Source organism: Tyto alba, unplaced genomic scaffold (assembly GCF_018691265.1).
Source record: "Tyto alba isolate M040663 unplaced genomic scaffold, T.alba_DEE_v4.0 Super-Scaffold_13, whole genome shotgun sequence".
Classification (NCBI taxonomy): Eukaryota; Metazoa; Chordata; class Aves; order Strigiformes; family Tytonidae; genus Tyto; species Tyto alba.
The window spans coordinates 32,102,990-32,122,505 of record NW_024881275.1 but is presented as its reverse complement, the minus strand read 5'-3'; the positions used below and the strand labels follow the sequence as shown (position 1 = coordinate 32,122,505).

Below are 19,516 nucleotides of genomic sequence, written 5' to 3'. Positions count from 1 at the left end.
TTAGCTGAGTCACAGGCAGTTTTTCTAGGACAGTCCTGGTGAAAATATGGTCTATTTTTCATCTGAACTTGCCATTATGGGGCAGATTTTCATTTGTGCAACAGATGGCTATCTGCCTATCTGTACAATGTTCACAACACAAGATTATGCAGAGTAAAGACACTCTGAGGGAGTTCTCTCAATTTTGCCCTTCCAATTCTTCTCCCCATCTTGCCGGGGGGGGGAGTGAACGAGCAGCTGTGTGGGGCTGAGCAGCCTACTGAGGTTAAACCACAGCAGGAGGGAAGTGCAAAATGAGGGTATATGTTGGAGTTGTGGCAGAGTAACTCCATGGGCTGTCTCGGATGACGTAGAGTAACAATCTATAAGTCTGAAAAATCTATAAAAGCTGAACTTTTGGTTTATGCCAGTAGTCTGTTGTGCCAGGGCATTTCTGTATGATGCCATGATTCACTTGGCATCATCGGGACTGATCGACAAAGTGTGGCTTCTGATGGAAGTTAAAGCAATGCATGACTCTCTGCCAGCAGACCCAGGGGAGTCCTGGCTGCCAGCTGCAGGAGGAGCTGTAATCCTCTCTGTGCCTGCTAAAATGACTTTACTGACTTCAGAAGCACTCCTGTCAAGCCAAATGGGACTTTCCCTGCAGTAGGAACATGTGCAACCTTCCTCTGAAGGCTGGCTATACTTGGCAGCATAGATATATGAGTTTCCAGTACACACCAGCTTAAGCCATCTATCTCTCTGACACCCGAAACATTAGTATTATGAAGAATTGTCATAAAATCATGGAATTGGTTCAGTCATCTATTTAGTAATTAAAAAAAAAAAAAAAAAACAAAAAACCAAACAACTTCTCCAGAGTACCAGCAGCAATGTACATCAAGAACTGACTGCTAACACAACTCCGCTGGTTTTAAAAAGTTTATATTGGTGATGGATTCTTTAATGCTTCCTGATTCTTGGTCTGCCATGATTTGTTGCTGGGTCTTACCTCCTGACTTCACAGACTGGTATCTCCTTTACATAGGTTGTGTCACTTTCTTCTCTTTAGAGATTCTAGGTAGCATTTCTGTAGGAGATAAGGTGCTACACTCAAGAAGTATGTGTCATTCACACCTTTATTTTCTCTAATGCTCTTGTAATTGGCACATTTCTGTTAGAGTGGCAGCACAAACATTTGCCATCCATGTTCTGAATCAAAGACTTTTAAGTTTTTTTGTTTGTTTGTTTGTTTATTTGTTTGTTTGTTTTTTTTCCTCCCCCCTCTGGTACAAGCAAGAACATTGTTTTCAGTAATATGCCAGGTGCTATCAAATGGAGGTACAGAGCCAGGCTTGGTAAGAAATACAGCTTCATCCTGTCCTGTTTGCTAAAAGGCAGTTGTGGTAATCACAGCATGTAATTTCATGATAAGGAAAAGGAGGAACGTTGATTAATTGAAAAGATGAAACATATCACAAGAATTCAGGATAAGATTTTTAATTCCCTTATAGGGACTGGTGACTGATTGGCGAGCTGCCTTATTGCAAACAGTGACTGACCTCTGTGACCATATGCTGTCATAATCTTGGTACAAGTGCTTATACACAGGCAAATTTCAGGCTCTGAGCTCTCATTTTCTCTGCAAGAAAGCTGTAGCTCTCTTCTCTCTGATCAGGAGTTTAAGGTGAGGTTTATACTAGGGAAATCTGTATTTTTTTTTTTTTTTTTTGCCACTTTGGTTTCATAAGGCTGAACAGGTTTCTGCAAGTGTTTAAGCAGGTTTTGGACCAGAGTTACTGGTGAGTATGGGTATATGCACACATACATGCACCTCTAGACTTTTGTGTCCAATCAGTACAGATTTGCAGGGGGGTGTGGGGTGCACAAAAACATCAATAATAATATCTGAAAGTGGATTCTACAGATCTGCTTTATGATGATGTCCTGGGTTTGAGTGAATGGTGGGGTTTTTGGTGGCAGGGGAGGGGGCTATATTTTATCTTCACTTTCACTATTCCTGATCACTCAGGTGAAGGAATTCCTGAGTCTTCCAGCAGAGAGAGCCTTTCAACTTCAAATTCAGACCTGGTGCTTGCAGAAGGAGAGAACAGGAGTGACTCCAGTCCCAGGCAGAAAAGGTCTGAAAGTGACCTTGTGCTGCAGCAGTCATTGATTCAAGGTGACTTGATTTTCTCTATCAGTGCTTATACAATGAGTCCTTAAAAAAACACTTGTCAGAGGGTTAGAACCTTGAACCTAGTACCTGCAGAAATCAGCTACTCTTTCCCAACAGATTACCTCCATTACAGCAGGTTGTGCTTTGCCAAATCTTCTCTACCCAACACCTTCATATTGCTGCTCTTTAGGTTTTCATGTCCAGGTACAGGGTCATTGCTAGTTTGGGGAGGAGAGAGGGATGGTGGAAGATGGAAGAAGGCACACATAGAATTTCTCTGTGTATTCATACACTGGCATCTAAAAGCTTGCAAGGGGAGTTGTCAATGTGAGCGATTTAAAGCAGAATTAGTTTGGGTATTTGGTATTAGCCTATAAATTTGCATCCATGTTCTCACTCCTCATATGATCAAAAAAACCCCAAAACTCAACACAAAAGACCCTACGGTGGAGATCCAATGAAGTTTGTTGCAGCTACTTTGGGTCTGTGATCCAATTCAGTTGCTGTGGGAAAGCTGTCAGTATGACTGCAGAGTTCTTAATTCTGGTGACAGTCTTAAAAATCCACTATCCATGAGTCTTGTAGTTTTTATTAGGATCTCAGAATCTCCATAGTAGCTGCTGATACGTATTATCACTCACAAAATATAAGTGGGGAGGGGGCATGTTAGTAACAACCATTTATTTTGAATATTTGGAGCATGCCTATCTGGATTACAATTCCTGTTTTGTGGAAAGTTTTTATGTTTCTGCTACAGCATGTGTTTTCTCTTTTCCTTCTATGAATTTCCACCACAGCACCTCAGAGAATCTGCTGCTGAAGCAATAGTTACATGACAGAGCCTGTTCATAGCTGTGAAAGTAGAGCAGAGTGTTTCTGCTGTAGAGAGACTCCATCAGTCAGAAGCTTTTGGGTGTTTTACACTCGGTGTAACTGAGGTTATGTGTGTTCAGCACTGGACCTGAGGGTTAAATACAGAAGTGGTGCAGAAAGGGAACTCAGCTGCAATAGAGCAATGGAAGTGTTTTGAAGTTAGTGCTCTTCTTGCTGGAAAGCTTTGTATGTCCTCCTGGTATTATTTGGTGCAAAGCTAACATTAAAGTGCTTCTTGAACAACCTGAAGGTGCTCTTAATTATTTAACAGGGCCAAAAATCGATTATTATTTTTTAGACCAAAGGCAGGGGATTTTGATTTGGACAAAAGGCAGTGAAATTGATTTCCACTTGCCCCTTGTTTAGTCCTTGCAAAGTAATTTTGAATGTTTGGTTGGTTGGTTGGTTGGTTGGTTTGGTTTGGTTTGTTTTTTTCCCATTAAATTTCCACTCTCTAGTATTACTAGCTTCCAGCTTGACAAGCAAATATTTTCAGATATTTTCTAGCCCTCTTGACTGGTAATAACTGAGTTACAAAGAGTTTAGGAGAAGTCATTAAAGCCTTCAAGCTGTGCTTAACCTGCTTTGATAAACTATCCATTAACATTAACACTTACAGCTCGTTTTGGGTCAGTTCAGAACAGAAACAAAAGAGAAAAGAACCGATGTACACAAAATGTCAAATAGCCTTCACAGAAATGTCTCTCCAGACCTTTTGACATGTGATATGCACTCAACCATAGCTATGTATGACTCTATTTTACAGGCATTTTCTCTGGTGTAAATCCAACACAGAGTGAGCCTTGCATGTTGCACTGACAATGCCAGACTGTTAAGTCTTAAGTGGTTAAACTTCACACTGTGTCATCATCTGAATCAGGATTGAAATCTCAGGGGATACTTGTTGAACAACAGTACTGTGAACCATGTGGATTATTTGATCTTTGTCTGCAGGGGTAGTGCTCGGCTGTGAAGCTGCAATGCAGGCTGAAGGAAACCCACAACTTGTTGCTGCCACCTTGCAGAAGAGTTTGAGTGCAGGAGATTTGAGGGGAAGATCCCAGACTGATGCTAACCAGCTTTTGGTATGAATCATAGAGCAGTCCTTCTGCAGCATCAACCATGACATATACGGATTGGTGCACAATACCCCATATGCTTTAAAATCGTATGAAAAACTTACAGCAGAAACCATCACCAGGGCTCTCTCCCTTGAGCAAGTAGTTTTATTACTTGTATTTGTCAGGTGAAGTGGAAACCCCCTGGCTTTGGTTTGGGAATACAGGTTTACATTTGCCACTCTGCTTTGTGTGTTGAAGGTTTTGAATCCAATTACCTTCCTTCACTACTTTAGTTTTATTTAGGGAGTGTGTGAGAGGCTGTGCAGCTGTGATATCTCTTGCTCTATCAACCACACAGCCAGGAAGGCTTTCAGAAGACTGAATATGTGTGTATTTAAAAGCTGAAAGAGATGGTCTTCTGTGGTAGAATCATGAACCGTAAATAACATGACACTGTTCAATACTGGGTGTGGCAGAGGAGAGGGAAAAGATGTTACAAAGCATTTACTATTGTAAACTGGGAAGGAATGGAGGCTGATGAGGAAATTTTTATGTAAACCCACCAGAAGCAACTTTTGGTGATTGGCTCCCACAATAAAAGTAAGACCTAATACCAAAGGAAAAAAAGCAGACGCTAGAAAAAACATGTGCTTACATTAGTGAAGTGAATATTCAGAAGTTTCAGATATTACAGACTTCATCAAACATTAGTAGCTTACGGACCATTTGGGTAGATGAGTTGATTGATGTACGGTACATGTGATTTGCTGCGACAACTGGTTTTGGTTTGAATTCTCACACAAAATACATCAAAGATTGTAGTTTAGGCTCTGCAGCCTACAGGCAACAAAAGCCTCAGAAAATTTCACAAAAACAGCTGAAAAAAACCCTCATTATGAGAATTTATCACACTGGACTGAAGGTTATTACAGTCCGGTGGCTTCTGCAGGAAGCAACACTTAGGTTCTTGTTAAGAAAACTTGACATGACACAGTTTAGAGTGAGCTAATTCTTGTGCAGCTTTAAAAAAAAACAAAGCAAAACCAAGCCAACACTCACTCCTTTTCCCAGTTGGGATTGCTTTTCCCATGCTTCCTTGACAAATAGCAGTTTTAGTCTCAGATTTTTAATTATTCTTTAAAATAACAGATGGCACTACAACTAGCTTCTTCCTAGTTGGGTAAGAATTAAACAAGATGGAACAAGAGCCTGAAAACAATTCTGATTTATTTTTTGGGTTTTGTCTTTTTTTTTTTTTTTTTTTCCTTTCAAAGGGAATGGCACCTGCTCAGCAAGCAATGCTATTGCGTGTCCCTGTGTCACCTTTCAGACTGCATTCTGAATTGCTGCACCTGGACAGCTGTGGTGACCTGAGTACTTTCACCATACGTGAAGATCAGCTGGCAGAAGAGCATCCAAAGAGCAAAGGATAAATGGCCTCACGGTCTTATTGGCATTGTCAGGGAAACCATACTTTGAGCTGGTTTCTGTGTAGTTGTCCGTAGAGAACTTCTGTCAGACATATATGTTACCCAGGAAAATAATTTCTGACAGGTGGGTGGAAGAGTGTGTCAGTAATCCATTTCTTTAATACCCTCACACTCAGACTGATAAGGAGAAATTTATCCTACAAAGTCTGTGAGGCAGACTGCAAGCTGGCCTTTATTGATCTCTCAGGTGCAACTAGTCTGTGATAATGGTACAGTCTTGTTGCATCTCTCTAGTCTGTCACCACTTAAGATGGATTTGCTTTTTTAACTCAGTTTACAAGAGAGGTGGCAGAATGGGTCTGTGCGTTGGTTTACCAGGGTGAGGCAAGGCCAGTTAATTGATGTGTACACTTTGAATCTTACTGGAGAACAGGGCCAGTGACAATGCCTGTGTTCATCTGGTGTGTGTTACTGTAGCTCTATTATTTTTTTTTTTTTTCTTTTTTGGACTGCAATATATCAATTTAGTTCCTTGTAGAAGTTCCTGTTATGTACCCACTACCATCCATACAGGAAACATGTACACAGCCATCTCAAATCCTCTGCAGATGTGCAGGTGACTACCTAACATTGTTGTAGCAATCTTAACCACTAGACTACAGTGATCCATGAATTGACACCCTCTGGCTAATAAATGAATGTATATGCCAGTTGGCTCAAGCTGTTGACTGCAAATAGTTTGTTAAGCTTTGTTCTATATGTATGTTGCTGATGCAGAACAGAACACACTAAGTATTTCCAGAGGCTGGGATCAGGCACATGATTTTTAGTTGGAAGACTAGTAGTAGCCTTCAGTGTCTCAGCAGGATGGCTAAATATTCCTGGTGCTATTTTAACGATAAGGCTTCATTTCAGAACTTTTAAACAGCTTTCCCAGTAGATTAAAATAAAATAAAAGTCGCTTTTATTTAAGCTTGTTCAGTAGTTGAAACTGCATTATAGCTTGATTCACTAAAAACGATAACTTTAATAAAATAAATGCTTATCTTTATGCTGGAATTGGTGTTTTTTTCACTGTCTAGTAGAGGAAATACATTAGGACTATTGAACTTGCTGGAGCACTGGCCTGTTGGAAAAAGTTGCTCTCAAGAATAAGAGCACAGAAAGTAAAAATTGAGGGGGTTTGTCTTGGAGAAGAAAGAAAACACAAGAACACACTGCTTCATTATGCTAGCTTTTATGTCAGCTCTGTTACATATTTTGCAATTCTGTATCACATTTAAAACTCCCAACTCTCCTTGTTACATGCATCATCTTCAGTGGGAGTTCTTTCAGACGTTTAGTATTAGCTTCTGTTTCCCAGTCAATCATTGCCCTTCCAAAACCAGGTTGTGGAAAGCTCTGTGTACCCCATCATTGTAAACTGTACTTCCAGTAGCCCCTGACAGCTCTTACCTTGCTGTCACACTCCCTGCAATCCTACTGGGAGAAAAGTCTGCAAAGGTCCCGGGTCTCTGAGTCACGATGTAACACAGGCTTATGCTTTGGAAGACTTGGTCACAATTCAGTTAGTGGCTTATTATGCCAGTGGAACAGGACTAATCTGAGCTGAAGCTATCAAGCCATTGACAGTGCTTCAAAAGGCAGGTATGTTTCAGGTAACAGCAGAGGAAAAAACCTGATTTTAATAAATTATCTGCTTACCATTGCTGTTTATTTCTAATTGACCAGGCAATTACTCCAGGATGAGTGCCACAATTATTTATGAAACCTATCAATCAAGTTATTACCCAGATAAACTGTTTCCTTAGTGACCCGCACAAAACACAACATGTTTTTTAGCGGGTTATGCTTTAACAGACACTAAGAGAAATGGTGTGGCATCCCAGCTGTTCCGCCAGAAGAAAAGATACCAAAAAAAAATATATATATTCAGAGTTAGCAATTTTTCTGAACAATATTCACCTTTCTGTTAACCCAGGCTTCTCTGAAAGCCATGTTCCCTGTCCCAGGGGAGTGTTTGGGAGCACTGACAGCCAGCTCTATGACCAGGGTACCCTACGGGTCTCACTTCATTTGGAGGATGCCCAAGACAAAGCACTTTACGTCAGAGTGGGTGTCTCTCTGTTCTCCACGTACCTCATGTAACATACCCGAAAATTTTGTAGCTGACTCAGTGTGTAAAAAACAAGCGAACGCTGATATTTCTTGGAGGCTGGCCTGAACACCAAGCAGGCTGGTTTCTGTAGCCAGGCTGTGCTGTATTCTGCACCAGTAATTTGACAACCTTACTGGCTATGGACTGGACCGGCAGGTCCTCGCCAACTGCAAGGACTATATGTCACTCAGGATTCTGCGTTACCCACTAGTGCCCAGCCCCTTCAGCCACTACACCCAATACTGCACCTCAACTGCCATGAATTTACAGCCACCCCCCCACACCTCTCTGACCACGGCTCACAGAGTCAGAGAAGATGAAAGAAATACTTTCTAGCTAAGAAGCAAATCTACTGCAAAATAATGCTCTTGCAAACTGAATAGCTTTCCAAGATACAAGCTGTGTTTCTCTACTGGCATTAGAACAGTAACATCGCAAGTTTCAAAAAAATGACATACCGGTACACCCAAGCAATGTAGCAAGATTTGATTTAATTATCTTCATGCACTGAGACGCATAGTACCATAGCCAGGTTTTTTTTTTTTTTTTTTTTTTTCCTTAGTCAGGATCTCAGCAAGTAATGTAAAGGACACTTAACGCACAATGCTATTTCAACAAGTTCAAGCCATTCAAAGATTTCAAGAGCTACAAGGTGTCTAGTGGCTAACTCTAATCACAGTTCCAATGACAGTGCAGCGTTTAGCAACAAAAGAATATTTTTCATTTACGGAAGTGTTTTTACCAGTCAAGGAAAAGTTTACACAAATCTCTTTCACCAGAACCATTCTCCTTTCAATAATTTTCCCTTTCCTTTTTTCTTTTTTCCTTTTTATTTTTTCTTTTCTATTTTTTCACTTTTTTCTTTTCTTTTTTTTCATTTTTCTTTTGTTTTCATTTTTCTTTTCCTTTTTCTTTTTTTTTCTTTTGCTTTTAAAAAATTTTTTTTAAATTTTATTTTCCTTTTTCTTGTCTTTTTTTCTTTTCTTTTTACTTTTCCCTTTCCCTCTTTCCCTTTCCCTTCCCCTCTCCCTTTTCTCTCTTTTTTTTAAAAACCAAACAAACAAACCAACCCCTACCAGCATTATGCATTATCATACATTAAAAAGAAAAACTTTGCATGCCCTTTTCCATTTGCAAATGCAGTCTCATTTCCTATCCAGGCAGCCTTCAGAACTAATGAAAAAGTTTCCTTTCATCAACTGCACTCTCAGAGATGTCTTCACCACTCCCCCTGCAACTCTCACGCAATGGAAAAAGCCAGAAGTTAGAGCAATGGGAATTTATTAGCGGGTGAGATGCTGCCTCCTCAGTCTCAGACTTTCTCATTCTAAAGCAGGGGGGCACACAACTCCGTTCAACCTGTCATACTGTCTCTCTTCCCACTGCTGCCAGGGCACATCTCCTGAACTTCCAACACCTTGCCTGAAGATGCCTTTCTGGAGAAGGAGCAGTATACACATCTCCTCACTCAGTGGGTGTGATAAGTAATAGAAGAATTTTGCTTTCGCTAAAAGTAATTAAACAATTGCTTCTTAGGCTAAAGCTATTATTAGTACAATGATCCAAATTTTAAGAAAAGTAAAAGACTCTACTACTGGGAAAAGAAAAGGGGGGAACTGATCTGAGGAAACACCAACCCAACAGCCCCCCCTCCTTGGGATGCTCACCAGATGGTCCATATCAAAGGTTGGTAACTCCTTTGCAATGGAATGAGAAAGAACAGAATGGGCCATCTCTGGTATCCCTTGTCCTTGAGATAAGAGAGGAGCTGAAACCACTGAGCCATAAAAGACAAAGGAGCTGCAAATTGGCCCAGACTTGAAGGACAAGGTGTACGTGACCACAGGACTGAAGAAAGAAGATAAGATTGTAGAAGGAACCAGGAGGCGTGCTGAAGGTGTTGAAACCGGCAGCTGTGTGGATAAAAGGGGGTTTGAAACTTAAACAATTTGGTGAGCCTGGACGGAGCTGCGACTCCTCGGCCACCCCAGCGCTGCATTTGCTCTCTTACCTTAATAAAGATTCATTAATCCATATTTGGATGTGATTGACCTTAATCTACCTATAACAGTGGGGAAAGTCAAGGAAGCCACGGAAGATGCTGTATGGGATGGGACAGGGAGGAAGGGCAGAGCACGTGCAGACTGCAACAGGGTGAAGATGGCAGGAAGACACATCAGTGGGAAAGTGGTAGGCGGGTGCTTATCATAAGGATAAGCATGAAAGATGGACTTGAAGTGGAAAAAAATGTACCTGGTTTCAGCTTGCTTCTCTGAAAGTAAATCATTCTTGTATCTTTCTCATGTTCCCCCTACCCCTATGCACACAGACTATCAGAAATGACAGGGTGGTGGAGGGAGAGAGCACAAGCCTGTTTGCTAGCCAACTGCTTAGGACTTCAGAGAGACATTTTTCTGTCATCTTAGTTTGCTCATTGGTAAAATCATCCAGTGGGGAAAAAAATCTGCACAAAATTGCTGCTGTGAAAGCATGAGAACTAGTATGAATTATGGATATGTTGCCTGGGTGAGCTGGAATACAAACATTTAAAACAGACACTAGGTTTCAAGGGAGGGGACACTTCCAGGAGAGCAGTCATGCCAGCTGGTCAGTGGCAGAGAAAATGAGGGCACCCAAACCCACTGTACTGCAGAAGGAAAAAAATGTCCCTTCCAGAGTGTTTTATAGAGACAGAAGTAGTTAGGATTGACACGTACAGTGTGGAGCAGGGTTTGGCTGCTCTCAGCAAAACCCCCAGCACTGCACAATTGATAGAAGGAGACGTGATGGAACTTGTCGGCCACAGGCCTTGGGAAGGACTTTGTTTAGAAGAAACAGAGTGCCGGCTCGATATTTACATAAGAATCATGGGTGGGTGAGGCTGTAAAAAACAATCACCCGGTAAAAGAGGAACTATTGTCTCTGTTCAAGATAGATTGTTGTAGATAAAGCGGGTGCTTAGAAAGATGCCTTTGGCATTAGCCAGTCTGTGAATGCAGTGTGGAGTGTAAGCCAATCGGTCCTTGGCATGTTCTGAAGAAACCAAATAGTTTGTAACACGTCATCTAGGAACTAGTATAAAAGTATGTGAAGAATCATAATATGACTGACATCCTGCTTGCATCAAGCTCTGTCCCATCTCTCAATCGCGGCAGTACAGCAACAAGCAACCTCTTTAAGAATGAACCACAGCTCCCTTCCCATATGTGCTTCTATGTTCCTTATTTTGTACTAGGCCTGAGGAGAATCCCTCTTAATTAAGATGCTGTTAAAATTCTTTGGTTTCCTAAGCATTGCTGTTACCCTCCCTGAAAGAAGTCGGCGTGCAGATTCATGGAAAATGTCCTTTTATACATAATCCTGTTGGCTAAATGTACATATACACCTTATTCCTGTACACCAAGCACATACAATATCCAACAGTTTCCTTAACGAGCTATGACTATTATATACAACTTAAGACCTACAGTCATTCCATTGTGGAGGCCAGTGAAATCACTGTTCAGCGGTTGTCACATTGCTGAAAAGCCAGGAAGAAAATCTACCAGGACGCACATTCCCCGTCTGGGCATTTTATGTGCCACCTTATTTGAAGTTACAAATCAGAAGCATTTTCTTGGCTCTGACGTTTGGTAACCTGTGCAGTTATGGGGTATGATTATATCCCATTCTTTTTGAAGGAACTGCCAAAAGCAGTATTGTCAAAATTGCAAATTATCAGTACTACGTTTTAAATTAAAAGCTCTGGTCACAAAATTTAGACCTTCAATGTAGGCTCTCAGTAAAAACTGGTGCTCAGAGTTCTAAAACTATCCTTTACAAAAGGAGGTTAATAATTTGAGAACTGTAATTAAAATACAAACTATCTATCTGAAAGAAGTGCTCTTTTGGCTGGCTCAGTGACCTTCTCACTTAATGGTAGGACATTACTCTTGCCTTACTGACAGAACCAAAACCAAATTTCCAAAACACACGTGTTTTGCACCAGGAGGTGCTGGCTTGTTATCAACCCAGTGAGAAGGGGGCTCAAACTTTGTAAAGTCTCATTTAAAATGCAATTTATTAGAGCTAATGCTATAAAGAAAAAGGATAGTATAGCCAATTTTATGTCCCTTCAGATGCTGGGAACCCCAAGCTGTGCAGCATCAAACAGGTGTATGATCAGGATGCAACAAACTATGCAGATCCCATCCCTGCAAGGGTTACCCCATTTTGGTCATTTAAGCTACTGCAAGATTTTCTTAGAACAACTCCATTCATCGCTTTTACTGTCAGACAAAAAGGATGTTCGCATGAGAAGTTACTGTTGCACTTCGAGAGAAAGGCAAGGACACCCGAGTGGTGTCACCACCAGTCCCAAGCCTGCAGGCTCCGCTCTGATAACCTACCAGCTAAACTGATGCTGTGGCTGAGGGATATCCCTGACTGCCAGGCTGCACAAGCAGCACGGAGCGGCACAGCACAGGCCTGGGCTGACTCAGGTTGGCTGACATGTGGAACACCAACCCCTCCCTGTAAAACATTCTTCAGGTCAGGATTGCTACCGCATGCTCCTGCACTGAAAATCTATGTAAATCACAACCCCAGCCCTGCTCTCGGACACGGTCAGTCCCCACAGAGCATCAGCAGCACCTCTCTGGCCTGCATGGCACTACAGGGTGCTGGAACTGGGGGGGGTTTGCTTGCCCTCCCAGCCTCACCCCAAACCATTGTAAGACTGGAGGTGAGGGCCAGAAAAACGTCTCCTGTGCAGACAGCAAATCTGTGAGATTTATACCTGTATGAGGAAAAGTCAGACTTAGGTTTATCCACTGAAATGCAGAAAAGTTTGTAATACAGAAATCAGAATGTAAAGCTTTAACAAGAACGGTAATAAACAAGCTCAGCCCGTCTGCTCTACCATTTACCAGACTTCATAATTCCTCCAATTTGCTTATTAATAAGGTAAAATACTTCATTCTCTGATGTTGGCAATATTCGTATTTCATGTTATGAATAGCCATTCAGTGGCTGAAGGCCCACGCTTAGTTTTTTTCTGAAGCAGCTGTGGTGCATCTTTTAATTTTTGTATTTTCAAAGTACACATGACAACCTATGAAGCAGAGAAAAATCCTATGAAGCCTCACCTGAAGAAATGCTCCTTTGTTGGCTTTTGCTGTTTGACTTTCAAACACCATCATGTTTTTCATAATCAATATCTCATTATACAATTATTTTTTAACCTTAGCACAAGCAGTTCCAGGATTCATTCTAAGAACATACATATTACAATTCTACTTTTTATTTATTCAAATGGTATTAGTTCTTTAAGAATAAACCATGCTGATGACCTTTGAAGAAAAACAGTCGTTTCAGAAATGACAGTAAGTGTAAAGAGTTTTTAGTGAGGCCTCATTTATGAAAAAAGCATATTTAAAGTTATTTTGACAATGATATAGTATTTGTCACATATGAGGTATCTTGAAATAATTTATTTTTGGAAGATGCAAACATGGTGATGTTTCACATGGTAAAAACTGGGCTGGAACCTTACATAAGGAATCAGCTTCATTTAGGAGCATTAGTGTCATTTATTACCTGAAAATAATGCTGTTTAAAAAATAAAGTTAATAGCATTGGTTCACATCTACAGAAGCACATATAGTATTACCCCAGACTAAGTGGCAAAAGAGAAGTTCAGACACCTCCTAAGCATTCATGCATTCAGTATTAGCAAGCCAACCCCTAGATCAGTATGAGCAAACTCTCAGCCTTGTCTGAGGTATTTTTGTTTTGTATTTTATTGTTGCAATACAGACGTTAGCGCTCTGTTAAATAAAGGAATGTAGCACAGTAAATACATCACAACAAAACAGCTGGCCAGAAAGAACTCCCCTGCCCTACCCAACAAAAAGCCAACTCCCCTTCCCCCCCAAAATCAAACCACTGCAGCTTCATTACAGAGGTCAGAGACCTGTGGCAAAAAACATCAGAGGAATTACATTCAGTAGATGTGCAGTATCAACATTCCAGGCTCACATATATTTATATATATGTATTTATATTTATATATAGAGATCATTAAGTGTTTACAAAGAACAATATTGTTACAAATACAATACTATACTTTTCCCAACGCTTTACAATAATTTCTATTCACCCCCTTTACAGAACAACAGTACAACTTCATAGTCTAGGTACTGCGCTAAATATGTACAAGAGATCTCAACCACATTGCTGTCTTCAGAAATACATTTCATTTAGAAAGCAAGGAAAGCAAGCAAACCTAGAAATCCCAACCAAGTCTCAAATTAAAACAAGATTCAAAACAAATGTGTGAAACTTGCTAATAAAAAAATATAAGGGATGTTTCATCCTTAATGTAAACACTGAAGAGTTAATTAGACTGTATGAAGCAGCAAGGATGAAAAAGAATTCAGGGCTGTCACTGGAGAAGGAATGTAAACCAGCAGTCTGTTCCTTTGAATCTGTTAAAAATTCACATATGTGATCTAGCAAACTGCTGCAATGGTCTAGAGAACTGCCAGCTTTCCCTTTCGAGCTCTTTTTTCTTGAAACTCTTTCCCTTCACAAAGTAAAATGGGATAGTTCACAAGACTGTTACCACAAGTGTGCACATACTATGGACCTCTCAGTTTAGAACTCTTACGCACACACTGTAATTGGAAAAAATTAGTTTTTTTGCTAGACTCTGATCCTGCAAGCATCCACTTGTTTAATGTTAAGCACCTAATTACTACCATGAGCTGTTCAAGTACTCAAGCGCCAGTAACTTCACAGAATCTTGGCTGCAAGATTTTCAAAGAAACAGTTATTTTGTCTCTAAATACATTTGCAGGTTCAGGTCTTTATCATTTCCCGGAGAAGTGAGTTAAAGACCCCACCCCATGAGCTGGACAGAACCACAGAAACAAGTGAAGCTGAGGGTGTAAACATAGCAGGAACCAGAAGCATAACTGTGTCTTCAAGAGTTCACTAAGTTTCCTCAGGCAACTTATGGAAAGGCTGCACTGTATATACTCTTCTAAATTGTACATGGTTATATATCATATTTACATATATTACTATATATATGGAAAGTTCTCGAAAAAAGTTCAAATGATCATAAACCAGATGTCTACAGTTAAACAATATACTCACAAGTCATTCACTATCTAGTTGCATCAGTCAGGTAGCAGAGGTAAGTACTAACCTGGAATACTAACACCGCTCTCTTGTGCAATCCGCTATTCTGGAGATTTGGATTAAATTATATAACAACAAGAAGTGCAGTAAAATCAAGTCATCATACATTAATCTCAACACTAAAACATATTCACTTACTACAATAGTTTATGCACCACTTTATTATCCCCCTTAAATATTTACTGCCCACTGAAATACAAAGTTTATTCTCTATCTCTGATCAGCCCATGGATATCCATGATTTCTGAAAGCCAAAAATGGGCCTCTGGCAAGAGTGCTCGATGGCTCTCAGCAGTGTTTCCACCAAGTGTGTGTATACACATACACACATGCACATCCATCTCCATGAATCTCTGTAGTAAGGTGTAGGTATCATCGCTGGACTGCAAACAATACTTCCATTGCACAGTCCACCCCACAGTAATTGAGAAACAAGTGACTGTGACCAACAGCACATTTGCAAAGCAGAAGTGGTGTGTGGCTGTGTGTGGCCTGCTCTTGTTTTCATCTTACTGAGCCTTTCTACCACAGTAAACCATAGCACAAACTGTTTTTTTAAAAGAAATCAACATATTAGCCCGGACTAAAAGCATGGTTCAATTTCAGCATCAACACCAGTATACAGTCCTGGTAAAAAGTAACTACAGAGAATGGAGAGTTTTCTTCTCGTTAGGAAGAAAAACCACTGCTGCTTCTTTTTTCATACCCCCCTCCTCAACAAAAAAAAACCAACCCAGGCCCTTTTTCCCCTTTTGTCTCTAGCATGCAAGTTAGAGGCCAATCAAATCATAGATTTCATACATCCTTACAGTTTATCATCTTCATACAAGTGCATATAGTAGATGCATATCTCCTTTAAGTGCCATACATATGAAAAAAATCACAAGTTAAATTATGTAACAAAATAAATAAGTTTATCCCCACCACTGTTATCTGTATCGTGATCTAAAGAGAGTCAATAAAATGAGATAGATCTTTGGACAAAAATATATGTTAAAACTGGCTCAGAGAACACAATTACTTAGAATAGTCTGCAGATCTCTTATATTCAAACTTCATAAATAGCAAGCACAATATTAAAAATGTCTATATACACTGGCACACATGGATGTGTGCACCAAATACATAATTAAGAGCCTAGAAAAAGTGTAGCTATTCAGGATATCCCCTCACTGTTTCTGTTGTAGATATTTAAAGATACTCCCTCCCTCCTTTAACCTCTAAAATAGGCAAGGGACTATAAAAGACATGTTGCATTTAAAAAAAAAAGTAGAAGAAAACAAAGAGTTAGAAACCTGGGAGCAGAGAGGTGAGGCAGCTGTAAAAAATGCCTCCCAAATTACCTAGTGTAAGTAATGCAAGTGTAACATGTTTCAGCAACTCACAGAATACCTTTTGGGTTCTATTATCATGAAGAACTGACGGCAGAGAGGAATTAAAAGGTGTGTGTTAGGACAGTCCATTCTACAGCAGCAGCATTTATTGAGTCTTCATGAGCAGGTAATTCTTCCTGAGGGCAAAAATATCCTTTTGGTATCCTGCTTTCCCTACAGACATAAACCTTTAATACTGAGCTCAGTGCCTGTGGGAAGATAGGGCAAGAAAAGCAAAGTCACATGCAGGATACCCAAGAGAACACTTTGCGTCCTATACTTTCATCTGTTTGGTAAAGACATCTTTCATTCAGCAACATTTAATTTACTCATTCTGTGAAATTACAGACACAAAAATAAAACTGATTATGTAGCATGAAGCAGAGTCAATCTTCTTTGTGAATCCTGCCATGAACAATGCTGCTATTTTCCGGTTTACTATGTGGAACTGCATGAAGTTTCACTTGTAAAAAGATGCAACCAAAATAGTCCCATAGATAAATTTTGCCCCTTCCCAAAATACAGGGAAATGGTGGGGAGAAGAGAAAAAAAGGGAGGGAGGAGAGAGAGACAGTGTGTTTGTGAAGTAAAGAGAAAGAAGGAGTAGGAGAGAGAGAGAGAAAGAAATGTCTCTGCAGACACAGAAATGCAGCACTAGAGAGACAAGCACTAATGAGGAAAAACATCCTCCATGCACATCGTGACGGTGAGGTGTCGGCTTTAGATGTAAACTGGTTGCTCTTGCGCAGTCAACAGTCTGTACATGGCAGCTGGCATAGTCTTCATATGAATCTAGAAGAAACATAGCAATTTAATCAATATTCCTAACATGCGCACTACAACACAGCATTGGTGAAGGAACTACCTAAGGTCATACAGGACAGAAGGGAAAGGTAAATCCTGAGAGTTTTCACACCCTGATTGAAGTACTGCAGGTGGTGATTTTATGAAACAGTATGTTTAGTATCAGTCAACCACTTAAAGTTGTGGACACTTCATATTATCAGATTAGGGTTCTTACAAAACATAGAACAACTATGGGTAAATAATAAAATAAATGGTGTGCTGGCCTGCTCTCACTTTCACTTTTTAGATTTGAATAGCAACAGGCTCATAGTGGTAGAATCACAGAATTATGGAACAGTTTGAATTGCAAGGGAGCTTTGTAGATTATCTAGTCCAACCTCCCTGATGTGGGCAGGGACATCTTTCACTAGATCAGGTTGCTTAAAGCCTCATCCGACTTGATGTTGAACACTTCCTGGGAGGGAGCACCCACAGCTTCTCTGGGCAACCTGTTCCAGTGTCTCTCACCACCCTCATCATAAAAAATTCCTTCCTTATCTCCCACCTAAATCTACCCACTTTCAGTTTAAAACCGTTACCCATTGTCCTGTCACTGGAGGCCCAGTAAAAAGTCCCTCCCCATCTTTCTTAGAAGCCCCCTTTAAGTACTGGAAGGCTGCTCTGAGCTCTCCCTGGAGACTTCTCTTCTCCAGGCTGAACAATCTTAAGTCTCTCAGCCTGTCTTCATGGGAGAGGTGTTCCAGCCCTCTGCCCATTTTCGTGGCCCTCTTCTGGACTCACTCTAACAGGTCCATGTCTTCCTTGTGCTGGGGACACCAGAGCTGTGTGCAGCACTCCAGGTGGGGTCTCACCAGAGTGGAGCAGAGCAGGAGGATCACCTCCCTCGACCAGCTGACCACACTTCTTTTTATGCAACCCAGGATACAGTTGGCTTTCTGGGCTGCAAGTGCACACTGCTGGGTCATGCCTAATTTTTCATCCACCAGTATCTACAAGGCCTTCTCCACAGGACTACTCTCAGTCCATTCATCCCTCAGTCTGTACTGGTGTTGGAGACTGCTTTGACCCGGGTGCAGGACCTTGCACATAACCCTTGTGGAACTTCATGAGGGTTACATGGGCTCATTCCTCAAGCTGGCCAAGGTCCCTCTGGATGGCATCCCTTCCCTCAAGTGGATCAACTGCACCACCGAGCTTGGTGTCATCCACAAACTTGATGAAGGTGCACTCAATCCCACTGTCTACATCATTGATGAAGATACTGAAAAGTATTGGTCCCCTTATGGTCACCTAATGGATACCACTTGTTACTGATTTGCACTGGTTTGTTAATGGAAACAGCAATGAACTATGTTATATTGCCTAGACGCATTGCCTGCTCTTACCTCACCAATAGCATTTGAGAGAATGTGAACAATTTTCTCATGGGGTGTTGCTACAACACTCTGTCCATTGATTTCAATGATCCGATGGCCGACGCGCACACCTCCTCGTTCTGCTATACCTCCTCTCATAAGGCTACAGATCTGGAAGGGAAAGGACAAATTTATCAGGGTCTGGATATGGAAGAGAGGCTTTAAATGACCCATTTTTGCCTGTGAATTATAATTCAATGTTTAAACACAGAGGCTTGCAACAAATTCTAAAATGTAATCAATCACTGATTCAAAGTAAAATTTTTAGTTATTTATAACTAATTGATATTCCCTTCCAAGATCACAACAAACTGTCAGAAAAGGCTGTTTGTTGTACATCACATGTGCTGTGGTTTGGAAATTTAAGAGTGCATGAAGTACCTCAGTTTAACAATGTTCAGGATGCAGATGCGTTAGAACAAAACAGGATCAAGGACAGCCTTTTTCTTTTGAGATCATGCAATGGCTTGGTTAGAGACATGAATGATGTAGATTGAAAGCAGCCTCTGCTATATATTTTTGTCTCTCTAACCTAAACCAGCTTTTCTGCACCTCTGGCTGACTCTAAAGCTGTGAAGAGAGTCAAAGACAAAAAATAACTCTGATTAACTCAGCTTTTATAACTTAGAGCTAACACATATGCAAAGTCCTGTTGGCTGTAAGGGAGAAAATGGCAGCTTCCCTCTTCCCACACTGAAACTTACCCGCAAACGGATAAGAATTCTTATGTATACTAAAGCTTAACAAGAGAGTTTGGAAGCTACTTACAATCCCATTCTGCACACTGAAGCCCAACTGGTATCTGAGGTCTGGTCTCCTGATCAAGACTGTGGTTACTGGAGGACACCTAACTATGTTCAGTTTAATCCGGGCCTGGTTTTTCAAACCCTGTGAAAAGAAATCATCATGAAAAATGCTGGTAAAGACAGAGTAAAAGATTTAATATAAGCACTGTGGCGGAAAAAAAAGGTGTTAAAATATTGACATGGGAACAGACCTGAATAAACAGCTCTTTGTAACAGAACCTGATCACTGAATGCCAGACACAAGCAT

At 40.7% G+C, this 19,516-nt stretch overlaps 2 protein-coding genes across 3 annotated transcripts in view; one reads left to right on the top strand and one right to left on the bottom strand.

Moving 5' to 3' along the window:
• Positions 1-8,256, top strand: part of FAM189A2 (family with sequence similarity 189 member A2) — a 29,672-nt gene extending 21,416 nt beyond the window's left edge. The window contains exons 11-13 of the mRNA XM_042788005.1: positions 2,015-2,164; positions 3,989-4,119; positions 5,370-8,256. Coding sequence (XP_042643939.1) covers positions 2,015-2,164; positions 3,989-4,119; positions 5,370-5,528 — 440 coding nt within the window. The 3' untranslated portion in view covers positions 5,529-8,256. The remainder of the gene's footprint in view (positions 1-2,014; positions 2,165-3,988; positions 4,120-5,369) is intronic.
• A 5,184-nt stretch (positions 8,257-13,440) lies between these two features.
• Positions 13,441-19,516, bottom strand: part of APBA1 (amyloid beta precursor protein binding family A member 1) — a 110,635-nt gene continuing 104,559 nt past the window's right edge. For both annotated transcript variants that reach the window (XM_042787730.1, XM_042787729.1), the window contains 3 exons: positions 19,232-19,351; positions 18,434-18,574; positions 13,441-17,033 (listed from right to left, as the gene is read on the bottom strand). In XM_042787730.1, the coding sequence (XP_042643664.1) occupies positions 16,962-17,033; positions 18,434-18,574; positions 19,232-19,351 (333 nt within the window). In that variant the 3' untranslated portion in view covers positions 13,441-16,961. The remainder of the gene's footprint in view (positions 17,034-18,433; positions 18,575-19,231; positions 19,352-19,516) is intronic.